This window comes from Purpureocillium takamizusanense, chromosome 3, assembly GCF_022605165.1.
Source record: "Purpureocillium takamizusanense chromosome 3, complete sequence".
Classification (NCBI taxonomy): domain Eukaryota; kingdom Fungi; phylum Ascomycota; class Sordariomycetes; order Hypocreales; family Ophiocordycipitaceae; genus Purpureocillium; species Purpureocillium takamizusanense.
Genome location: NC_063070.1, coordinates 1,019,606 through 1,038,786, shown reverse-complemented (window position 1 = coordinate 1,038,786; position 19,181 = coordinate 1,019,606). Strand labels below are relative to the sequence as shown.

At 62.9% G+C, this 19,181-nt stretch overlaps 7 protein-coding genes across 7 annotated transcripts; 4 read left to right on the top strand and 3 right to left on the bottom strand.

The window, feature by feature from the left end:
• The first annotated feature begins 373 nt into the window (after positions 1 to 373).
• On the top strand, positions 374 to 3,532 carry JDV02_003841 (uncharacterized protein). Its single transcript, XM_047985007.1, has one exon. It carries the CDS (start codon positions 398 to 400, stop codon positions 3,326 to 3,328), a length of 2,931 nt encoding a protein of 976 aa, XP_047840982.1. The 5' UTR covers positions 374 to 397; the 3' UTR covers positions 3,329 to 3,532.
• On the bottom strand, positions 3,343 to 5,364 carry JDV02_003840 (uncharacterized protein; the record flags this gene model as incomplete). Its single annotated transcript, XM_047985006.1, has 2 exons — positions 3,343 to 4,174; positions 4,226 to 5,364. The coding sequence occupies 2 exons, from the start codon at positions 5,362 to 5,364 to the stop codon at positions 3,343 to 3,345; spliced, it is 1,971 nt and encodes a 656-aa protein (XP_047840981.1).
• A 406-nt stretch (positions 5,365 to 5,770) lies between these two features.
• On the top strand, positions 5,771 to 6,442 carry RPS20 (40S ribosomal protein S20). The gene is made up of 3 exons (XM_047985005.1): positions 5,771 to 5,900; positions 5,986 to 6,209; positions 6,268 to 6,442. The coding sequence occupies exons 1-3, from the start codon at positions 5,859 to 5,861 to the stop codon at positions 6,350 to 6,352; spliced, it is 351 nt and encodes a 116-aa protein (XP_047840980.1). The 5' UTR covers positions 5,771 to 5,858; the 3' UTR covers positions 6,353 to 6,442.
• Positions 6,443 to 8,975: 2,533 nt separating this feature from the next.
• JDV02_003838 (uncharacterized protein) lies at positions 8,976 to 11,265 on the top strand. Its single transcript, XM_047985004.1, has 4 exons — positions 8,976 to 9,156; positions 9,345 to 9,953; positions 10,023 to 10,255; positions 10,321 to 11,265. The coding sequence occupies exons 1-4, from the start codon at positions 9,091 to 9,093 to the stop codon at positions 11,003 to 11,005; spliced, it is 1,593 nt and encodes a 530-aa protein (XP_047840979.1). The 5' UTR covers positions 8,976 to 9,090; the 3' UTR covers positions 11,006 to 11,265.
• Positions 11,266 to 11,458: 193 nt separating this feature from the next.
• Positions 11,459 to 14,603, top strand: JDV02_003837 (uncharacterized protein). Its single transcript, XM_047985003.1, has 9 exons — positions 11,459 to 11,785; positions 11,868 to 11,990; positions 12,065 to 12,153; positions 12,204 to 12,338; positions 12,403 to 12,938; positions 12,993 to 13,266; positions 13,318 to 13,493; positions 13,541 to 13,721; positions 13,776 to 14,603. The coding sequence occupies exons 1-9, from the start codon at positions 11,550 to 11,552 to the stop codon at positions 14,327 to 14,329; spliced, it is 2,304 nt and encodes a 767-aa protein (XP_047840978.1). The 5' UTR covers positions 11,459 to 11,549; the 3' UTR covers positions 14,330 to 14,603.
• A 1,271-nt stretch (positions 14,604 to 15,874) lies between these two features.
• On the bottom strand, positions 15,875 to 16,444 carry JDV02_003836 (uncharacterized protein). Its single transcript, XM_047985002.1, has one exon. The coding sequence runs from the start codon at positions 16,285 to 16,287 to the stop codon at positions 15,922 to 15,924; it is 366 nt and encodes a 121-aa protein (XP_047840977.1). The 5' UTR covers positions 16,288 to 16,444; the 3' UTR covers positions 15,875 to 15,921.
• A 1,332-nt stretch (positions 16,445 to 17,776) lies between these two features.
• JDV02_003835 (uncharacterized protein) lies at positions 17,777 to 19,115 on the bottom strand (the record flags this gene model as incomplete). Its single annotated transcript, XM_047985001.1, has 3 exons — positions 17,777 to 18,124; positions 18,307 to 18,664; positions 18,730 to 19,115. 3 exons carry the CDS (start codon positions 19,113 to 19,115, stop codon positions 17,777 to 17,779), a joined length of 1,092 nt encoding a protein of 363 aa, XP_047840976.1.
• Positions 19,116 to 19,181: the final 66 nt, after the last annotated feature.

Here is a 19,181-nt window from a genome sequence, read left to right as displayed (position 1 = left end):
TGCATAACCCCCCCGGTCCTGCGTGGAGTTGCCTCGTTTTATTGTTCATATGGCCGTCTCTCCGGAATGACTGAGGGGTAGAGTGCGTGTCCAGTCTGGTAAAGACGGTGGCTGCTGGTAGCGACCCTTCGGTTGCCTTTTTCTCTTTGCCTCTCTAACCGCCACTGAGCTTGTTGCTGTTGCTGTTGCTGTTGAGACGTTGGGGCCGACACCGCCGTTGCAGCCGTTGCAGCCTGTTGGGACGTTGTACGCATCGATCGACACACTGTCTCTACCCCCCTCGAGCCTCGAGTCCAACCCGGTTGCATCAGCTGTTCATTGCCCTCGAGTACGCCTCAGACACGCCTCAGAGTACGTCAGAGTACGCTCCAGAGTACGCCCAGAGCACGACGTGGCCATGTCGCGGCCGGACCTGCTCCAGCCGCCAGAGCTGCACGTCGTCCGTCCCACGCCCTCGCCGACGCCCTCGCCGCGCGCCTCGCCGGTGCCCGGCTACCGCCCGCCGTCGAGCGGCCGCAGCGCCGCGAGCAGCCGTCGCTCCACCGTCTCGTCGCAGGTCCCGCTGCTGGCCGACGACTGCCTCAAGCCGCCCGCCAACTCGCCGTACCCGAACAGCAGCGCGTCACCCGTCTCGCCGGCGGGCACGTACGGCGCCTCCGCGGGCGCCTCGCCCGTGTCCTTTATCCAGTTGACCCCCGACCCGTGCCCGAGCCTGGGCCTGCCCGGCTTCGCCGTCGTCGACGACGCCGGCAGCTTCTACGGCCATGATGTTGCCGCCTCGCACCCGTTCCCGCCGTACGTCGACGTCAAGTATGACATCGGCGACAGCTTCGACTTCGCCCTGCCCGGGTACTGCGACATACCGCCGCCGCACCCCGCGTGGAAGACGGGCCCCTGGACCCCCGATGCGGAATGCTCATCCTCGCCAGACGACGTGAAGCCGCTCCGGGTCGACCGTCCCCCGCGAATGCGCGCCGTGCGGCGACGTTACAAGGCCTTGAGCAGCCCCAGCGTCGACGCACCCTCGTCCTCCGGCTCGACCATGTCGTCCGTGGAGACGGACCACAGCGCCACCGTCACGTCCGTGAGAGAAATGTCACGCTGCGCGAGCCCGCTGTCCATCGACGACAAGAGGATGGCGGCCCCGGACGATGCCCTCATGTGCCTTGGCCCGCAGTGCCTCCGGTCCTTTGCGTCCCAGACCGACCTCACGGAGCATGTCAGGGAGAAGCACGTCCACGACTGCTACTGGCAGGGCTGCCGCACCCCGAGCCATGCCTCTCGCGACGCCCTGGCCTGGCACGTCAAGGAGCAGCACCTGCTCGTTTGTCCTGTGCCGGGCTGCGCCGAGGCCGAGTTTGGCGACGTTCGCATGGTGCGGTCGCACGTCGTCGTGGCGCATCCACGATCCGGCAAGGGCGACGTCAGAGACTGGCAGCTCCCGAAGCCAAACCAGAACCCCGCCGAAGCCATGGCCCGATCCGCGTCCGATGGGAGCAACAAGTCGACGACACCTCTCCCCGGCCCGAAAGAGGTGGCCCTCAAGGACGAACTGCGGGCCGTCGCCCTCGCCAAGCGCAAGTGTCACGACCAGCTCCGCTACATCGTTGAGAAAAAGCTCAAGAGGAGCCACGCGGGGACGCCTCGAAACGCCGACTCGCCAACCGACATGGTCCGCGCCCGCGCATCCAGAATCATTGACAATGCGTCGTTCCCGCTCGTCTTTGAGCATGCAATCCTGCCGTTCCTCGCCGAGTTTCTGCCCAGATGGACTGGTCCGCGGCACGTTGTGAGTGTGGCCAGGGGCCGTAAGGCGCATACCAGGCGCCTGTGCATCATGACGCCCGGCAAACTCTCACGCGCTCGCAAGTACATCATCGCCGCCCACGTCTTCGACCTGCTGCCCGAACAGTTCAAGTACCACGTGTCGTACGTCTTTACCGTCGGCAAGATTGTCCGCTCCAGGAGGTGGCCCAGGGGCCTCGCGCCGACTCACAGGGACGACGTGTGCTCGCCCAAGAACCCCTTCCACTTCGCCCATCCGTGCATGGGCGACAGCATCGGCATACGCGGGAGCGGCGACGTCCTCGACAGCACGGCGACTCTCGGGCCCTGCATCCACTTTGGCGAAGCGTACTTTTGGCTGGCCAACTTTCATCCGTTTATGGAGGCGTACCACGACTTTGTCGATGTCGTGGTCCAACACCCGTCTCCCGAGGACCGGGCCCTGTGCACCAGGGAGAGCCACGATGCCCTGGACGCCGTCGGCGATTTCTCGCTCGGCCGCATCCGCGCCACGTCGGGCATCGACCTCAAGACGACACGCGTCTCGCACGACCCGTACTGGGACGACTGTCTGGTGGACCGCCCCCTCGTCATGACGGACTGGGCCTTGATCTCGGCCGCCAAGCCACCCCGCGGGGCCAACATGCTGCGTCACTTCCCCTCGGACACGCAGCCGTCTGCGCAGGAGCCGCTGGTCAACGCGACGTCGGCAGACGGCGGGCCGGGGGGCGTCGTCCCCGGCAGCGTGGTCGTCTCCAGCGGCCGGACGTCTGGCTACCAGCACGGCTTGATAGGTGAATGTCCGGCGTACGTCAGCCCCGAGTACTACGGCACGGGCAAGCTCACGCGAGAGTGGTACATCGAGGAGCCGTCCGGAGACAACGAGGACGAGTGGATCCGCTCCGGCATTGGCGTCGAGGGCGACAGCGGGGGCGTCATCGTCGACGCTGACACCAACAGCCTCGTCGGTCAGCTCTGGGGCCGGAACGAGTATTGGGGCAAGGGCCCGCGTCATACGTATTTCACGCCGATGGCGGACATCTTCGACGACGTCCAGGAAAAGTGTGGGCTGGGCAGCCGGCCGCAGCTCCCGCGGCACCTCGACGAGGCCGACCGGTACGCCGTGTACCCCTCGTGCCGACAGTGCTACGACCTGCGGGCGTACCTGGACACGCGCAGGAGCTCGAGGGCCTCGTTCCAGAGCGTGGTCATGTGCGTGGCCGAGGGGGATGCGGATCTGACGTCTGTTGAGGCCGAGGAGCTAGCTACGCCGCGCGAGTACCGCGGCACCGGCGTCGAGGAGATCGGGGCATCGTTCCGCAACATCGCGTCCATCATGTCCCCGCCCGAGGCGCGCCCCGGGCCGAGCACCCCCTTCATCGCCAGCGACATCAGGAGCCCATACCCCCAGTCCATAGACCTCGAGGATGGCTTGGACGTCGGCGCGGGCGACTCCAAGAAACGCTCCGGCCCCATGCCGGGCCCCTTTCCGCCTACCGTAGCAGCAGGGGCAGATTCCTCGAAACGGCGCAAGACGGGGTGACCGCGGCTCGCTCCTCAGCCAGGGAACCCGCCGCGGGCCATCTTCTTGGCTCGGGCATCCCTGCGGTTGTGGTTGGCCCGCGCTCCCTTGTGTGCCTCCTTGTTCCTCCTCGCTGCCTCCGTCTCCCGCTCGCCGGTGGGGCCCGCGACGCTCCCTCCTCTGCCCCCGCCACGGCCACGGCCACGGCCCCGACCGCCGCCCCGCCCTCCTCCCCTGGCCCCTCTTCCTCCCCGGCCCGCGCCGGCGTCGGCATCGCTGTCCTCGGTTCCGGACCCCGCCGGACTGCTCCTCCACGCCGTGCGCTCCAGCTGCGCCTGCTGCCCGCTAAAGGCGTACTTGAGCTCCAGCCGCTTCTTCTGCTGGGCATTCCTCGTCAGCATCAGCGCCCAGCCCTCAATCGCCTCGTCGGCCATGTCCGTGGCCTGGCGCAGGCCCGCGCGTGCGGCGCCCCTCCTCGTGGCGGCATCCCTGTCAAACACCTTGGGGTCCGTCTGGTACGCCCGGAATAGCGTTTCCTCGTTGCGGTCATTCACGCTCTCCTCTTCCTGGTTCGTCGAGTCAACGGTGCCGCCAACGTCGGCGGCGTCATACGTGTCGTCGCGCTCGTCGTCATCCGAGTCGAACGTCGCCAGCGCAGACAGGATGGCGGCCTTGTTTGGCGCGGTGGATCTATCCTTTAAGACATCGTCGGCTGTCTTGCCCGGCTTCTTGCCGAATGATATCTGAGACACGTCTGCGGCCAGGCGATCGAACTCATCGTCATCAAAAACGTTGCGTCTGGTTGGTACCAGCGGTGGTGTCGGGCGCGGGGCCATGTCGGGGACCGGCGCCTCCTGGTGGGCAAATCTAGGATATGTTAGTATAGTCACGGTAGGAATAATGAATGGAAAAACGCACAGCGGCTCGCTTCGATCCGCAGTGGCTAGATGCGGCGGCAACGTCTCGCTGAGCAGGTTCGCAACCACCTGCTCCACATCGTCGTGATACTCGTCCAGGCACTTTGACACGAAGCCCGCGCCGAGATCGGGAAACAGGTCTTGGACCTGCGTAATCTGGCTCATGCGGTGGATGTGCATTTCCGCATGCGCATCGTCGTGCGTGGCCTTGCCCTTGCCCTTGTCCAGCCGTCTCTTGGCGAGGCGCTTCGGGCGAACCATGGCGCCCTTCTTGAACGGCTCCAGCGCCGTGATGCGTTTCTTGAGCGAGTCGGAGGCGGCGCTCGAGTCCTGCGCCCTCCGCATGAGGACCTTGAGCAGCGGCGTCGCCGTGACGAGTTCGGCGACCAGGGAGTCGTTGACGTTGAGGGGGCCCAGCTTGTGAGCGTCCGCCGCGCTCTTGAGCGAGAAGAGCTCGTCGCTCAGCATGGCCCATTTGGGTGGCTCCGCCTCTGTCAGCCCGACGAGGCATAGGTATGTGGTTGTGACGATGACCTTGCGCAGCGGCGGGTTCATCACCTTGAAGCAGGTGACGAGGCCGTCGAAAAAGTCCGATCCGGCGAGGAAGAGTGCGCAGGCATGGGGCGACGCATGCAGAAGCGGGTTGACCGTGCTGAGATGTGACTCGACCAGCTTCAGGTCTCCCTTGATGCCCGAGTCCAGGTGGAGGATGAGGAGCTTCTTGAGCGCGGCAAGCGACGCCTCGGCGGGCGCGGCGTGGCGGGCAAAGACGTTGGCGACGAGGGGCGCCACTCGTTTCCTCTGGTACAGCTTGGCCAGCCCGCAGAGGAAGCTGTACTGTAGCAATTGGTGTGGGGGCGGCTCCAAGGTGAGCAGGCGGCTCGTGAGTTGAAAGACGAGTCGGGACAGCTGCGTCGACGTCGGGCTGGGCGGGGACGTGGCCGTTTCAATGACATATGTCGCCGCGAAAGCCGCAACAGACTCATCGGAGGCTGCTGACCGAAACTCATCGTCCGGAAGCGCAAGATACGCCTGACAGAGCAGCGTCCACGTCTCGAGGAGCGTCTCCCATTCTTGGGGGCTCAGGCGTTGCTGCCACGACGCCTTGGGATACGGCGCCAGCGGGGGTAAGCTGGGCATCGCGGCGCTGAAGGGAACGGCGGGGTGAGATGTGCTGCTGAGGCGCCGCGAAAGGTGGTTTGGGAGTTGAATCGTCAAGGATAACTCGCCATTCTTTTGATCGTCGAGTGACGGGAGTGGTGGTCGCCCTCAGCAGCTGGTCTATATCATCGCCGGATGATTCACACCAAAGAGGCGGAGGCTCATCCCGCCAAGGCAGTCATCAGTGAGGGCCCGCCAGTGGTGGAGGTACGTACCTTGCAGGCTGACCGCGCTGCCCGACCCACGAGCCCGCGAAGCCAATCAGCGTGCCTCGTTACGGCCGGGCCGCCATAAGCGGCTAGCGCGCACAAAAGCCCTACGCAGCGAAAACACCCCGCCAAAAAGTTCGCGCAGACTTCGCACGCTCCTCTTGCATCCCGTCAACCGTCAAATCGCGCCTTCATCACTTTGCCGAAACGTCGCTGTTTCCCCGCGTTCGAGTCGTGAAGGACAACCCCCCAACCATTTTCAAAATGTCGTACCAGAAGCCCGAGAAGGATCACGGCGAGGCCCCCGTACGTACCCTCCAGCATCGCGCGCCGCTCCCCCGGCCCAGTCGGGGCAGCCGTTGCCAAAGACAAGGACTGACAACCGCAACAGAAGGCCCACAAGATCCGCATCACCCTGTCCTCGCGCAAGGTCAACATCCTCGAGAAGGTCTGCTCCGAGATCATCGAGCGCGCCAAGAGCAAGGACCTGCGCGTCAAGGGCCCCGTCCGCCTGCCCACCCAGACCCTCAAGATCACCACCCGCAAGACCCCTTGCGGTGAGGGCTCCAAGACCTGGGACTGCTACGAGATGCGCATCCACAAGCGTCTCATCGAGTGCGTTGCCCCGTCGGTGTCCCCTCCCGGTTCGAAGAGTGCTAACCGGTCGTTGCAGCCTCAACGCCCCCACCGAGGTCGTCAAGCAGATCATTGTCAACATCGACGCCGGTGTCGAGGTCGAGGTTACCATTGCTGCTTAAGCGGTGGTGACTGCGGACGCCGCGGCCGGGCGCAAGCTGGCCGCGGAAGGGTGGAGGCCTGGACCAGACAGTCAATACAACTGGTTACGCTTCTGAAGGAGAGCCGTCGCTGAGTAATGTGCCATCACCGTCGTCTTGCCGTAGTTTGCCACGGAGCATGTTGGTCCGGGGCCGTCCCGGCAGCCATTGGAGCGGGTCATCGGACGCAGCCAACGGAGGAGGCTGCGGGGGGTTCGGACCTCGGGCCCGACTACCCTGTCGATTGGCTCGCCGCCGGCCCCGTCCTCCGTAACGGCGCTTGCCAAAGCATGCGGCCATTGTGGTCGCTGCATTTTGTAGATGGGCGATGGAATTGCCCTTTCCGCGAATTCCGCAAGACGATCATGCCGACCAACCCAGAGCCGCGGACGTTGGGCGTTGTGCAACTTGGGCCAGGACCAGGCTCATGATCTGCAGACCGAAGCCCCTGCTAGAACGCACAACAGGTTGACATTGTTTCACGCGAGATGTCAGGCACATCCGGCATGCGTCCTGCCTCGGTACAGAGGACGAGCTATCTTGGACAAGAGCCAATGCCAAAGCCTGTTCATACGACCGTGAGGTGCACCACGAGCCGACGCATGGGCAGCGGATATGAGGCCGTATCTGTGCTACGTTCCGCAATCGTACAGTACTTCGTATACTGTACTTCGTATTGTTGCCATCTCTCTGGCGGACAGAGAGATGCGAGTTTTCTCGGCGACGTCGGAGCCCGTGCTCGTCCCGCTTCGCTACAATGAACGCCGAAGGCTGTGTTTCAGAACAACGACTTGCTAATCCTATATAAAGAGCCGCCAACAACCAACCCACTCGAATCTCTGTTCCACTTCGGGCAGTCGGCGAACTCAGGTCGTCACCAACACATGGGGGCCAACAGCTCAGTCTACATGCAGCGCATCGGATGAGTACGACGACCTCAGCCCATGCCTCAGCAAAGGGAGAGAGCCCGGACGAGCAAAGGCAGTGCGTGCGCCCGGTCACAACGCGCTGCTTCGTCCCGGGCGGGCTGACAGGGGTATGTATAGTTGACCATTGATGGTGGGACGGTCACAGGTCACAGCCCTGGAGGACTTTGGAGGAGACCCGCCCGCCGACGTGTGGGGAAGGCAAAGTTGGAGAAAAAGCGGCAGTCGACGGGTGATGCCCCGAGACCTTCTCCACAAATTGGCTCCGGCCCCTCAGCGGAACGGAGGCGGAAACATTCCAACGGCGGCTAAGGACGGACGAGGGAGGGAGAAGGGGCATTTGGCTGTTTGTTGTTGGTGTCACGCGCGGGTGTGCGTACGTGCGTGCGTGCGGAAGGCAGGGAAATAGGCTGATATGGTGGGCAGGCAGTCAGCGTTACGAGGTTACAGGGCGAGACAGGAGGAAGCGCCGGAGCGAACGAACGAGAAAAGAGGCGAGAACGAGAACAAGACGGGCGGTGGACGGGCGGCGTTTGGCCCCCAGGTTGCAAAAGCACCAACACCTGCCTGCTAAGCCCAGGGACATGGGCGACGAGGGAGAGAGGGGAGGGAGGGAGGTTGGTGGCATTGCAGTGCAGGTCGCTGACGTGCGCATGAAACGCGCCGGGCATGGCGGCACGAACGCATGGCGTGGCGGCGGCGGCAGTGGCCGAAAGAGGCAGCCACAGGTTGCTCGGGTTCACGGCAGAATCGGCGACGGCGGTGCGGCTGGTCCTGCGTCGACGGGACGTACGAAGCAGAGCTCGACACCCCATGTGAACCGCTCCCTTTGCTCCCAGGTCCTTGGTGCTCTTGGCTTCGTTTCCAATAGATGCCCGCTGGAGGCTGGCTAGTAAGGTAGCGGGCGTTCCCGATCTCAGCGCTGAAAACTCAGGTACGTAGGTGCCTCTGCTGCAACCCCCCTCAGGCTCCAGGTTGCAGCGCTGCTGCCCCGCCCCGTGTCTGCTGTTCCAGCGCTGCCCGCGGGCGGGTCCACCAGCTCCGGGGGGTCCGGAGCCCCGCACAGGAATTGTCCGCCCTGGAGCGCAGCCGAGCGGGCTCCATCCGGGGGAGCTAAGAGAGCAAAGGGGCAGCGACAGGGAGAGAGAAAAAAGACCGCCTAGCAGGCGGCACGACTCAGCGAGCACAAAACAAAAAAAAAATGGGAACGGACTCGAGCCCGCCAAAGAAGCCGCCGAGCCTAACCGTCCGCGGTTCGTGGCTAACACGGCCCTTTGCTCAGTAGACGTCATGTGCCGCGTCCAGCCGACGTATCACCAATCGGCGTGCTCTCACTCGTTGGGCAGGTCTCGCTTGATTACACACAGACACGCCCGCACGCCTGGGGGAGGGGCGCAGCTATGAGCTGTGTGCCGTGTTCTGCGGGTTTTGGCCTCTGTACTTGCAAGGTAGCTCCAGCGCAGCGCAAAGTGAGGTACTGGGGGAGGGGCGTGCTGCTACTACTACAGCACTGCTGCTGCTGCTGCTGGCGGTCGGCACTCGGGCGCCGGGCGGGCGACGGTGCGTGTCCCAAGTGCGAAAGTGCGTGCGTGCGTACGTGTGCGGCGGCGGCGGCGGCGGCACACGGACAGGACCGGATTTGGCGTTCTTAATGTGCCTGTGCTCCCGCGAGCTGTGCCCTCGCATTTCCCTCTTCTCTCCCATACCCCTTCGCCCTCGCTGCTTCGTGCTCCCCCCTCCCTCGCCTTCTCCCATTCGCATTGACCGGCAGCCGAGAGCGAGCGTCTCGTCACGATGGAGCTCGATTTGCAGCACCTGTGGGTGTACCTGGGGCTGCTGGTGGGCGGCGGCGTCGTCTACGTGAGTTTTCTTTTGCCCTTCCCTTGGGACTGACTCCCTATTGCCGCGATGTGCCTGTGGCCGTGGTGACGGCGTTGAGGCGTCGTCGTGGTGGTGGTGGTGGTGGTGCTGCTGCTGCTGCTGCTGCTGCTGGTGACGATGGCGATGGCGACAACTTCAAACCTACTCAAGCTAACCACCACCCGCAGGTCGCTGGCCTCGTCGTCTACCGAATCTTCTTCCACCCGCTCGCCAAGTACCCGGGCCCCCTCCTGGCCAAGGTCACGGATGCGTACCAGCTCTACCACGCCTACAAGGGCGACCGGCACCTCGAGTTCTGGCGCATGCACCAGCGCTACGGCAAGGTGGTGCGCTTCGGCCCCAACTCGCTGTCCTTCAACTCGAGCCAGGCGCTCAAGGAGATTTACGGCTTCCGGTCCAACGTGCGCAAGGCCGAGTTCTACAACGCCTTTGTGCACCCGGCCGCCAACACGCACAACACGCGCGACAAGGAGGTGCACGCCCGCAAGCGCCGCGTCCTGTCGCACGCCTTTTCCGACAGCGCCATGAAGGAGATGCAGCGCTACATCCTGGGCAACGTGCGCACCTTTTGCGAGCAGCTCGGCCTCGTCGACGGCGGCGCCGTGGCCGAGAACAAGGGCTGGACCAAGCCGCGCGACATGAGCCACTGGTGCAACTACCTGGCCATGGACATTCTCGGCGACCTGAGCTTCGGCAAGGCCTTTCACATGCTGGAGAAGCCCGACAACCGCTTCGCCCTGGAGCTGGTCGAGGCGGCCACCACGCGCCACCTGATTGTGCGTCCATGAGTCCCCCTTTCCGCGAGTCGAGTGAAAAGGAGCAGAGAGCTGACCCGTGCGTGACAGTGCGGCACCATGCCCGTCGTCGACCGGCTCAAAATCGACAAGTTCCTCTTCCCCAAGCTCGCCGCCGGCCGCGCCCGCTACATGGCCTACAGCAAGGGCCAGCTGACGGAGCGCACCAAGCTCGGCGAGGAGACGGACCGCCGCGACTTCTTCTACTACCTGCTCAAGGCCCGCGACCCCGAGACGGGCCAGGGCTTCAGCACCCCGGAGCTCTGGGGCGAGTCGAACCTGTTGTGAGTCTCTCCTTCCCTCCTCTATATCTCGTCATGTGAATCGTGGCTCACGTGTGCTTGGCCAGAATCATCGCCGGCTCCGACACCACGTCCACGGCCATGGCGGCGACGCTCTTCTACCTGGTGCGCAACGCGCGCGCGCTCGAGCGGGCGACCAAGGAGATCCGCGGCAAGTTCAGCGACGTCGAGGAGATTGTGCACGGCGCGACGCTCGGCGGCTGCAGCTACCTGCGCGCTTGCATCGACGAGGCGATGCGCATGTCGCCGTCGGTGGGCGGCATCCTCCCGCGCGAGGTGCTGCCCGGCGGCATCACCATCGAGGGCCAGACGCTGCCCCCCGGCACCGTGGTCGGCACGCCGCACTACACCATCCACCACAACGACGACTACTACCCGACGCCGTACAGCTACACGCCCGAGCGGTGGATGGCGGGCGAGGCCAACCCGGTGACGGGCCGCGCGACGACCGAGGACGACGTGGCGCGCGCCCAGAGCGCCTTTTGCCCCTTTAGCGTCGGCCCGCGCGGCTGCATCGGCAAGGGCCTCGCCTACGTCGAGATGACCACGACGCTGGCCCGCACCCTGTACCTGTACGACCTGCGCAAGGCCGTCGGCGTCGCGGACCCGGGCGAGGGCCGGCCGGACCTCGAGTGGGGACGGCACCGCGTCGACGAGTTCCAGCTGGTCGACACCTTTACCAGCGCCAAGAAGGGGCCCATGATTGAGTTTCGCCCCGCGCAAAAGGCCTGATTACGTGCTGTGATATGGGGATGACTGTGTGACGGGGTGTGGTGTGACTCTGGCGTGGGAGACAGACGGCTCCGCGGCCGCCGGCTGGGATGATAATGCAGGACATTAGGCTAGGGGCACGTGGATCAAAGAGGCAGACTCACGATGGCATGACGGACGACCGGTCTCTGAGGAGAGGTGTGTATGGATGGTACAAGGGCGGGAAACGGAATATCACCACCATCAAAATAAGGAAGCCGAGACAGTGACACGCACGCATGCTGACATGCCATGCGCCTGGGTTTCACCCAGCAAAGCGTTGCGCTGGCCATGTCTGAGTCTGCGTTTCGACGCAGGCGTGTACGTAGCGTATAGATGTGCAGCCTGGACTGCAGATTTTGTTGGATCACTCCCGGGTGTAAAGACGCAAATTTCCGTCGCATTATCCTATTCATCGACGTCTCTTGTCGTCGCCGTCAGCCATGCAGCGATCGGCCGCTAGAGACGCTCGGCGGTTGATCTGCCGCGATGCCGACGCCGCCTCTGGCCCAACCGGCATCCCGGCATGCAAGCCACCAAAATGCGGGGTTGCTCCGTCGCCTCACCTCGACCAACTTCGTACTCCAGACATGCTCAGAGCAGTGACACACCGAGCTCGCTCAACCTCCGCCTCCACGGCCCATCGAGTCTCGGCACAGCTCGCAACCATGGTCGGCCCGCCTGCCTCCTTTTAATGCCGTCTCATCGCAGCGACGCCAGCCAAGGCCAGCAGCCGCGCAAGGCGAGGCGGACTGCCAATGCGTACGTACGGCCCTTGCCCCCCCGCTCACCAACCTCTCCATGTTCCCCTTCGACCCGACTGACTCTCGCTGCGTCGCAAAAGATGCATCGCCTGCCGCCAGAGCAAAATCAAGTGCTCCGGCGCGGAGCCGTGCGGCAACTGCCAGCGCCGTCTCGTGAGGTGCCGCTTCGAGGAGGGCTGCAACCGCGTCACCGTGTCCGAGAGGTGCGCCGCGCATCGCCCTGTTCTACCCTCGCACCTTCAGCTTGACCAATAGAACAGTGCTGACACTTAGGCAGATACCTGCTTGAGCTGCGCAAGCAGGCCGGGCATCAGCAGCCCAAGCGTCCGTACGATGTCGCGTTCGGCTACCCCAGTGAGGCTGAAGGTAACATGGCAGGTCCTCGCCACGCAACGTCGACGCTGACCCTCGAGCAGCCGGGTCGGCGAGTCCGCAGTCAGAAGAGCTGCCGCCGCTGCGCACGGTAGACGACGGCCGCAGCATCTGGACAAGTCCGTTTTCAAGGCCCTCGACGACAATCAAGAGCACGTACAAGAACAAGGCCAACTGGGGTGTGCTCGCTCTGCCCATATGATGCATGACACAAAGTACAGTTAGTCACTGACACGCGTTCAGTCTGGCTGGCTCCGTCGTCGCCGTGGTCCTTCACCGCGCGGCTGACGCTCCTCATGACGGAGAAGCTCAACCTGGCGTACAGCGCGCCGGACTTCTTTGGCGAGGACGTCTACCCGCTGCAATGGAGCCCGGCCACGGCCTCGGCCACGCCCGACATTGGCGGGCTGCCGTCCATCGACCACGCCCTCTACCTCTTCGAGACGGTCAAGTTCCACCTCGGCCAAAACTATCGCTTCTTTGACCAGGACGCCTTCGTCAAGCACATGCGCGAGTTTTACTCTGGCAGCCCCGTCAGAAAGGCGGCCGAGTCGCGCCTGTGGTTTGTGCAGTTTCTGCTGGTGCTGGCCTTTGGCAAGGCCTTCCTGTCGCGGTCCAACGCGAGGGACCCGCCGGGGTCCAAGTATTTCGTCCGCGCCATGTCGCTGATGCCCGAGATCACGTCCCTGTGGAAGGACAGCATCATGGCGATTGAGGTGCTGGCCCTGGCCGGCTTGTACCTGTACTCGATCGACCAGAGGGAGTCGGCGCACGTCTACGTACGTTGCCCGAGGCCGCCTCTTGCCGTCTGTCCAAGCTGACGCAGTTTGCAGGTCGGTCAGGCGATACGCATCGCGCAGCTGGAGGGGCTGCACACGCAGCTGCCCGAGGACGAGCTCGGCGTCGACATTGTCATGCGGTGCCGCAATCTGTGGTGGACGCTGTACGTCATGGACAGGCACTTTTCGTCGTCGCTGGGCCTGCCCATGTCGACGCAGGACAGCGACATTACGGCGCTGGTCAACACGCCCGGGACCTCGTCGCAGCAGGGCTCGCTCCTCGGGCTCCAGGTGAGGCTGTCGCGGCTGCTCTCTTTCATCATCAGGAGTACGTTGCCCCCTCAGTCGCATCGTCATGGCCTCGCTGACTCGTCGCAAGCCATCTACAAGACGGAGCAGACGCAGCTGGGGGAGTTTCTCGAGGCGACCCGGTCCATCCTGCACAGCATGGTGGCGCATGCCCGAGAGATGGAACGGACGACGTATATCAATTTCCAGAGCTCGGTGGACGCCATCTCCAAAGAGGCACGCCACATCACGCTGCTGTACCACCAGGTGGGTTGCACACGCTTGCGAGCGACGGGCGTTGGCTGACAGTGCAGTGCGTGATTGTCGCCACGAGGCCGCTGCTCTTGTCGGTGCTCAAGGAGCGCCTGGAAAAGATTGACCGTGGCGAAGAGGACTGGCGGAGCTTCATCGAGACTACGCAGCCGCTGATATCCACGGGCATCAAGTCGGCCGTGATGACGCTCCAGATACTGTCCACGGACGACGGTCTTTTGGGTATGTGCGAAACGAGATGCGACTCGGAGTGGCGGGCGCTGACAGGCGTTGAAGAGCTCTTCCTGCCGTTTGACCTAGAGTTTGCCTACGCGGCAGCGGTGCATCTGGCCATGGCCAACGCGCTGTTCCCGAACCTCGACGACGGGCCGACGTCGAGCCAGGAGGCGCACGCGATCCTCGACGAGATGGTCTTCAAGGGCAACCGGGTGGCGGCGATGCGCAAGTCGGAGCTCGCGCACCTCGAGACGCTCTTTGGCGAGCTGGCCAAGCGGGCCGAGCGGCGCGGCCTGCAGACGCTGACGCTTTCCTCGCTGCAGGCGGGCTCAGACGCGGGGCCCGACGTGGACGGCAGCACGAGCCACGACAACGACGTCGCCGCCGCCGCCGCCGAGGACGACTCGCGAGACGGATACCACGCTCACTCGGACCGCACGGCGGTCTCGACGGCGGGCGCAGAAGGGCAGTCGCTGGCGCCGCAGCTGGCGCCCGAGGCCGTGAGCAACGAGTACCTGGGCAACATTGGCATCTCGTCGTACGAGTTTCTGTCGATTGTGGACCAGATGGGCGACCCGGAGGGCTGCTACGACGCGTTGGACCTCGCGCAGTAGATGCGGTAATTCATTCACACGACGGTATGATGTCCGATGGGCTGCAGTCCGTGGCGTGCAAACGTGGGACACGGGCATGGTGAGGCTTCGGCAGGAGGTTGAGGGCATGTTTGACACGGGCCACGGGGGTTGACTCTTCCAGTCTTGGCCACAGGGCAGCGGTGGTTCCATATATGGGCGCACTTGATATGGATCATGCAGTACTATACAATACCGTGCTGTGTCAGCACATCGAGGCGCTATTTCCGTGCCTTGTAACATTTCAAGTTGAGGCAAACGCCCTGATCACAGCATCGTCAACCGGCGATGGATATTTTGTGCCCTCTGCTATGCTGCGGCCACAACCCGGGCTGGCACTGTTAGTCACGTCCCACTGTGGGTGGCCTTTACCCAGAATCTTTTGGTTTTATTCAAGGGGCATAGAGCGTTGCGAGAAATCCTCCTCAGCAGGTCCTCGGATTAAGACACGGAAGCTCACAAGAGCACCTGCTCTTATCCCTACAGGGCGGCCAGGGCACATCATACTGTATATAGCCTTCCCTGGTGCAGCGAAAGTGGTACGGGGCGCCCCTGCATTTGTTGGCGAGGTCGTTGTCGCCGCACACAAAGACGGGCAGAGCGGCAGCCAGCGGCGCGTTGGTCTCCCCTCCTCTTCCTCGGATCGTACCTGTAGACGGTGGCACAGCTGTCGATACCAAGTCGCCGGCCGTCAAGCAGAGTAGAAGAGCTGTATGGCCGTGAGCTATGATGGTGCACGGCCGACGGGGGTCATGTACAGATATGACACAAGTCGATTGATTACCTTTGGTGGAAGACGCTTTCATGATTTCGATTGATAGTTTTTTGAGTTTGGCTATACTGAGAATGTCGAGACTGGACGAGAGGGAGATTGCTTTGCTACATCTGTGGAAAGGGTCATGCTAGCGGCGAGATACGCTCTGTATAATAAAAGGAGTCAGGACGTCCGGGTGAAGTTACTACATACAAACTTCAATGCCCGGTCGGCTACAGTCCACGCAATTTTCCAGACTGGGGCCTGCGGTCAGCGTCTCGCTGCGACGCAGTCAATAGTACCAAGCACGCAAGCACGCATCGATTCATGTTTTGAGGACATGATCAACGCTGACCAACTGCATGAATGCAATGCGAAACGGCTCGACGCCAGCATGTATATAGGCCAACTGCATGTACGCGGAGCCAATTGCGTGGCATGGCAGGCCGCTTCCCATGCCACCATGGCCAATGTCAATCTTGGCCCCGCCGCTAGCTCTCCAGTTGCAAGGAGGAGCGGTGGTTGTGGCAATGGGTTCTGTCATGCTGTATGCTCACCATGTTGTCCGCCGCGTAGTTGAGCAGACATGCGCCGCTCGCGGGGTGGACGCGGCGATGGATGCCTGCGCCGGTTGATGGTCGTGGCAGCCTCTTATTCACGTCACGGATCATTAGGCGCTCAGAGAATTCGCTAGAGTATCACGCGTGTAGAAAACAAGACCAGTCCCCACGATACGGCTTCTGACACTGGGGCCATCATCGCAAGCCCGTCTCCCCATCAGACATGGGACCACTCAAGTCACCAGAGCTCAGTTCATCATCTATTTCAACACCACCTCGGGCTGCGGATCGGCCTCGCTGTCCCACGGAAACCCATTCTTCCACATGAGCGCCTCCCTCGACTTCTCCGTCGACATGACCACGACGCAGGAATACTCGCTCGCGTTCAAGCTGACGACGCGGTAGAGACCCCGCGCAACGTGCTTGGCCACCTGCATGATGGCGTGATGGACGTGCTCGTTGGTGCCGGTGCGGAGCATGTTGAAGTCGGAGGCGCCGTCGACGTTGACGTAGATGACGTCCACCTTGCTGATGTCGACGTGACCGGACGTCGGGACGGGACCGGGCCATGTGGCAGGGTTGGTCGACGGGTCGACGGTGTAGTTGATTTGAGGTCGGTCAGACATGGTGATGCAGTTCTGATATTGACAGTAGTAGGTATGCCTGCCCAAAACCGCAGCTCATAAAAGGGCTTGAGGTCCTCGGCTGAGTCGTTGCCGATGGTGCAATATTCACGTTTGAATTTGATGGGATGAATGATGTGCCGGAAGAAAGATGGCGTCTTCAATGTTGCGGGCAAAAGCCCCAAGACCAGACGTTTCCAGTCTGCTTACGGTACATATATAAGTCGCCACTATACACGAATCGATTGCGTACGCGCGCGGGGTCGGGCAGCCAACAGTGGTTCGCCCAGATGGCATGCCTCACCTAAATACATCAACATATAGGCAGTACTGACACCTGCCTTTTCGGGCGAGTCGTGCTATTTACGCGGCGCGGGGGACTCTATTCGCGAATACCCAGGAACGAGTTGAGACTCCAGTCCTCAGTTCCCTATACGCTTCGGCTGTTCTAGGAGTAAGACTTTCTAGTTCCCAAGTACTAGGCAGCCAACGTATAGGGGCCAAGATAGGATGGCATTACGCGACTATAGGGGGAGGTTGTAATATAATCAGCAGGCGGATGCGCTACCTGCAATATGCATCACAGTACAAGACCTATATTAAATGCACGCGACGGCCATGTTCCCAGGATCCAGCTGGGCCGACACCAGACATCCGACCGACCCTACAAGCGGCTACGGCGTCGTGTCGTGTCCATATGACCTTTGCGTATGGTGTAAGTTTGCCAGCCGTCAACTACTAACGTTAGTACTGCACACCGCGTTCCTGTCAGGAACTGTCGACGACCTAGCTGGCCGTCGTGGAGCTGTGCGAATCGTGTAAGCCATTTCGGATGTCGAAGCCGAGATGCGTGCGCACGCGGGGGGCTGGAACCACCCGTTCGACGCCACCAGACGCCGCCGCCGCCGCCGCCACGGCATGTGTTCCCGACAGAGGGGCAGCACGGGCAGCAGCTCGGACGCGGTCAGTGCTACACACTCCAGTCGGGCTCGACGGCTGCTGCTGCTGCTGCTGCTGCTGCTGCTGTGTCTCAGCTCTGCGAACCCCAGCTGACTACAGACTTGAGTCAGCTGAATGAAGCACACATCATCGTTATCACGCCCCTTTCGACGGACGTTGAGCTCCGGCAAGGCGGGACGTTGGGCTGGCTGGGGCAGGGCGTCGGATGTGCTTCGGGGGGGTACCGAGTGTCGTGCAGGTGGTGGTGGTGGTTGATGGTAGTTGGAGGCTGGTGGTGTTGATAGCATGCCGGCTATGGTTGGCATCTCGACTGGATCCTCGATAAGGGGAAAGTCAACGGCGCAGTATCTCAAGGCAGCTCATGGACGGCATATGGCACAGGGCCAACGGGTCAACGCAGTAGACTGTCAGTGCACATTGTGAACCCACCATCCATTACGCTCATCTACAGCAGCTACCCTTCATGTTGCTAGAGAGCCCATCATGTCACATCATGGCATCATCGTCATCGTCATCGTCACCACCACCGCCCTCACTCGTCAACCATCTCCGCCAGCATCGCCTCGAGGTAGCCCATCTGCTCTACCAGCCAGGCCCGCGCGCCGGGCACGTCAAACGGCCTCGCCGCGCGCTCCCGCAGGCGCTCGGCGCGCAGCCTCGCGCGGACGCGCTCCTCGAGCGCCTCGAGGCGGTACTCGGTGTACTGCGCGTACAGGTCCGACCGGTGGCTGATGGCGCGCACGCCCGTCAGCACCGTCTCGTCGCGCGCGTGCGGGCTGCGCGGCCGGAAGCACGTCACCATGGCGATGCGCTCGCGCCCGCCCAGCGCCTTGAGCGCCTGGTGCTCGATGTACCGGCCCTGCAGCACCACTGCGGTGCCCTGGGAAGTGTGAGATTAGCCTCTGAAGATGTGTCGTCGGGTACGGACGTGGCAGGGTTTCATCTTGTCTCCATGTGTATATAAGTGGTGACGGATGGATAGAGCTGGTGGTGATGAAGCTGAGACCGTGACGTCGACAAGCCAGAAAACAGACCCGTGACAGACAAAAGAAGACAACTCACCATGGCCGGCCCGCGCACCTTGAGAACCTCGCCCGACGCCGTCCGCAGCGCCGTCTCCCCGCCCACCATGTCGCTGCAGTCCGAGAGCATCACCACGCACACAAACGGGAAGCTGTCGTAGTGCCACGCCACGGCCGACAGCCCGTCGCCCAGCGGGTCCCCCCCCTTCTCGTTCTGCCCATCGGCGCAGCTCCGCTCCACGGACATGGGCTGCTGATGCTGCTCCTCGTCGTCGGCTGAAATGTTGACCGTGGCGATCTCGTAGTCTATCGACGGCACCAGGTCCACGCCCGCGACCTGGGAGATGCTGGCGACGAGCTCGGGCGACTTCCACGCCGAGTAGACAAACGGGGCGCGCCTATCACGGATCAGACTCTTTTCTGTTCATCGTCATCGCCAGAGTGTGGACCAGTGTAGACGTACGCAGGCCCCATGCCCCGAATCATATTCTTGTTAAACGTCGACGCAAACTGGCACTCCCGCAGCACCTCATCACTAAAAATCTCAGCGCGCATCTGCCGCACCGCCTCGTGTGTAAAGAGCGGAAACGGGTCCGACACGGCGTTGGGCGAGATGCCGTGGCCCTCGAGCCCAATCTCCCTCATGGTGACGACGCGGGCTGGCGGCTGGAAGGCGAGGTGCCGCCGCGCGTCAAAGGCTTCACGCGGCGTCCGCCGAGCCTCGTCGTTGAGGTACTGCGGGAGCGGGTTCGTGGGCCGCGTCGCCGTCCTGGTCGTCGGGCCGACGACGTGCGGCGCCTTGGGGGCGGTGGTGGCGGCGGCCTGCCCGTTGACGACTAGGCCGGGCATGGTGCTTGCTCTTGTCGAGGAGGCTGCCTGGATATCACAGAAGGTTGTCGTGAGAGGATGGAGTAA

Coding starts and splice junctions, on each gene's coding strand:
- JDV02_003841 (XM_047985007.1), top strand. CDS start 398: ATGTCGCGGCCGGACCTGCTCCAGCCGCCAGAGCTGCACGTCGTCCGT.
- RPS20 (XM_047985005.1), top strand. CDS start 5,859: ATGTCGTACCAGAAGCCCGAGAAGGATCACGGCGAGGCCCCC. Junction 5,901..5,985: donor AGGATCACGGCGAGGCCCCC/GTACGTACCCTC, acceptor CAACCGCAACAG/AAGGCCCACAAGATCCGCAT. Junction 6,210..6,267: donor ATCCACAAGCGTCTCATCGA/GTGCGTTGCCCC, acceptor CGGTCGTTGCAG/CCTCAACGCCCCCACCGAGG.
- JDV02_003838 (XM_047985004.1), top strand. CDS start 9,091: ATGGAGCTCGATTTGCAGCACCTGTGGGTGTACCTGGGGCTGCTGGTG. Junction 9,954..10,022: donor CCACCACGCGCCACCTGATT/GTGCGTCCATGA, acceptor CGTGCGTGACAG/TGCGGCACCATGCCCGTCGT. Junction 10,256..10,320: donor TGGGGCGAGTCGAACCTGTT/GTGAGTCTCTCC, acceptor GTGCTTGGCCAG/AATCATCGCCGGCTCCGACA.
- JDV02_003837 (XM_047985003.1), top strand. CDS start 11,550: ATGCAAGCCACCAAAATGCGGGGTTGCTCCGTCGCCTCACCTCGACCA. Junction 12,939..12,992: donor GGGAGTCGGCGCACGTCTAC/GTACGTTGCCCG, acceptor CGCAGTTTGCAG/GTCGGTCAGGCGATACGCAT. Junction 13,722..13,775: donor CACGGACGACGGTCTTTTGG/GTATGTGCGAAA, acceptor CAGGCGTTGAAG/AGCTCTTCCTGCCGTTTGAC.
- JDV02_003836 (XM_047985002.1), bottom strand. CDS start 16,287: ATGTCTGACCGACCTCAAATCAACTACACCGTCGACCCGTCGACCAAC.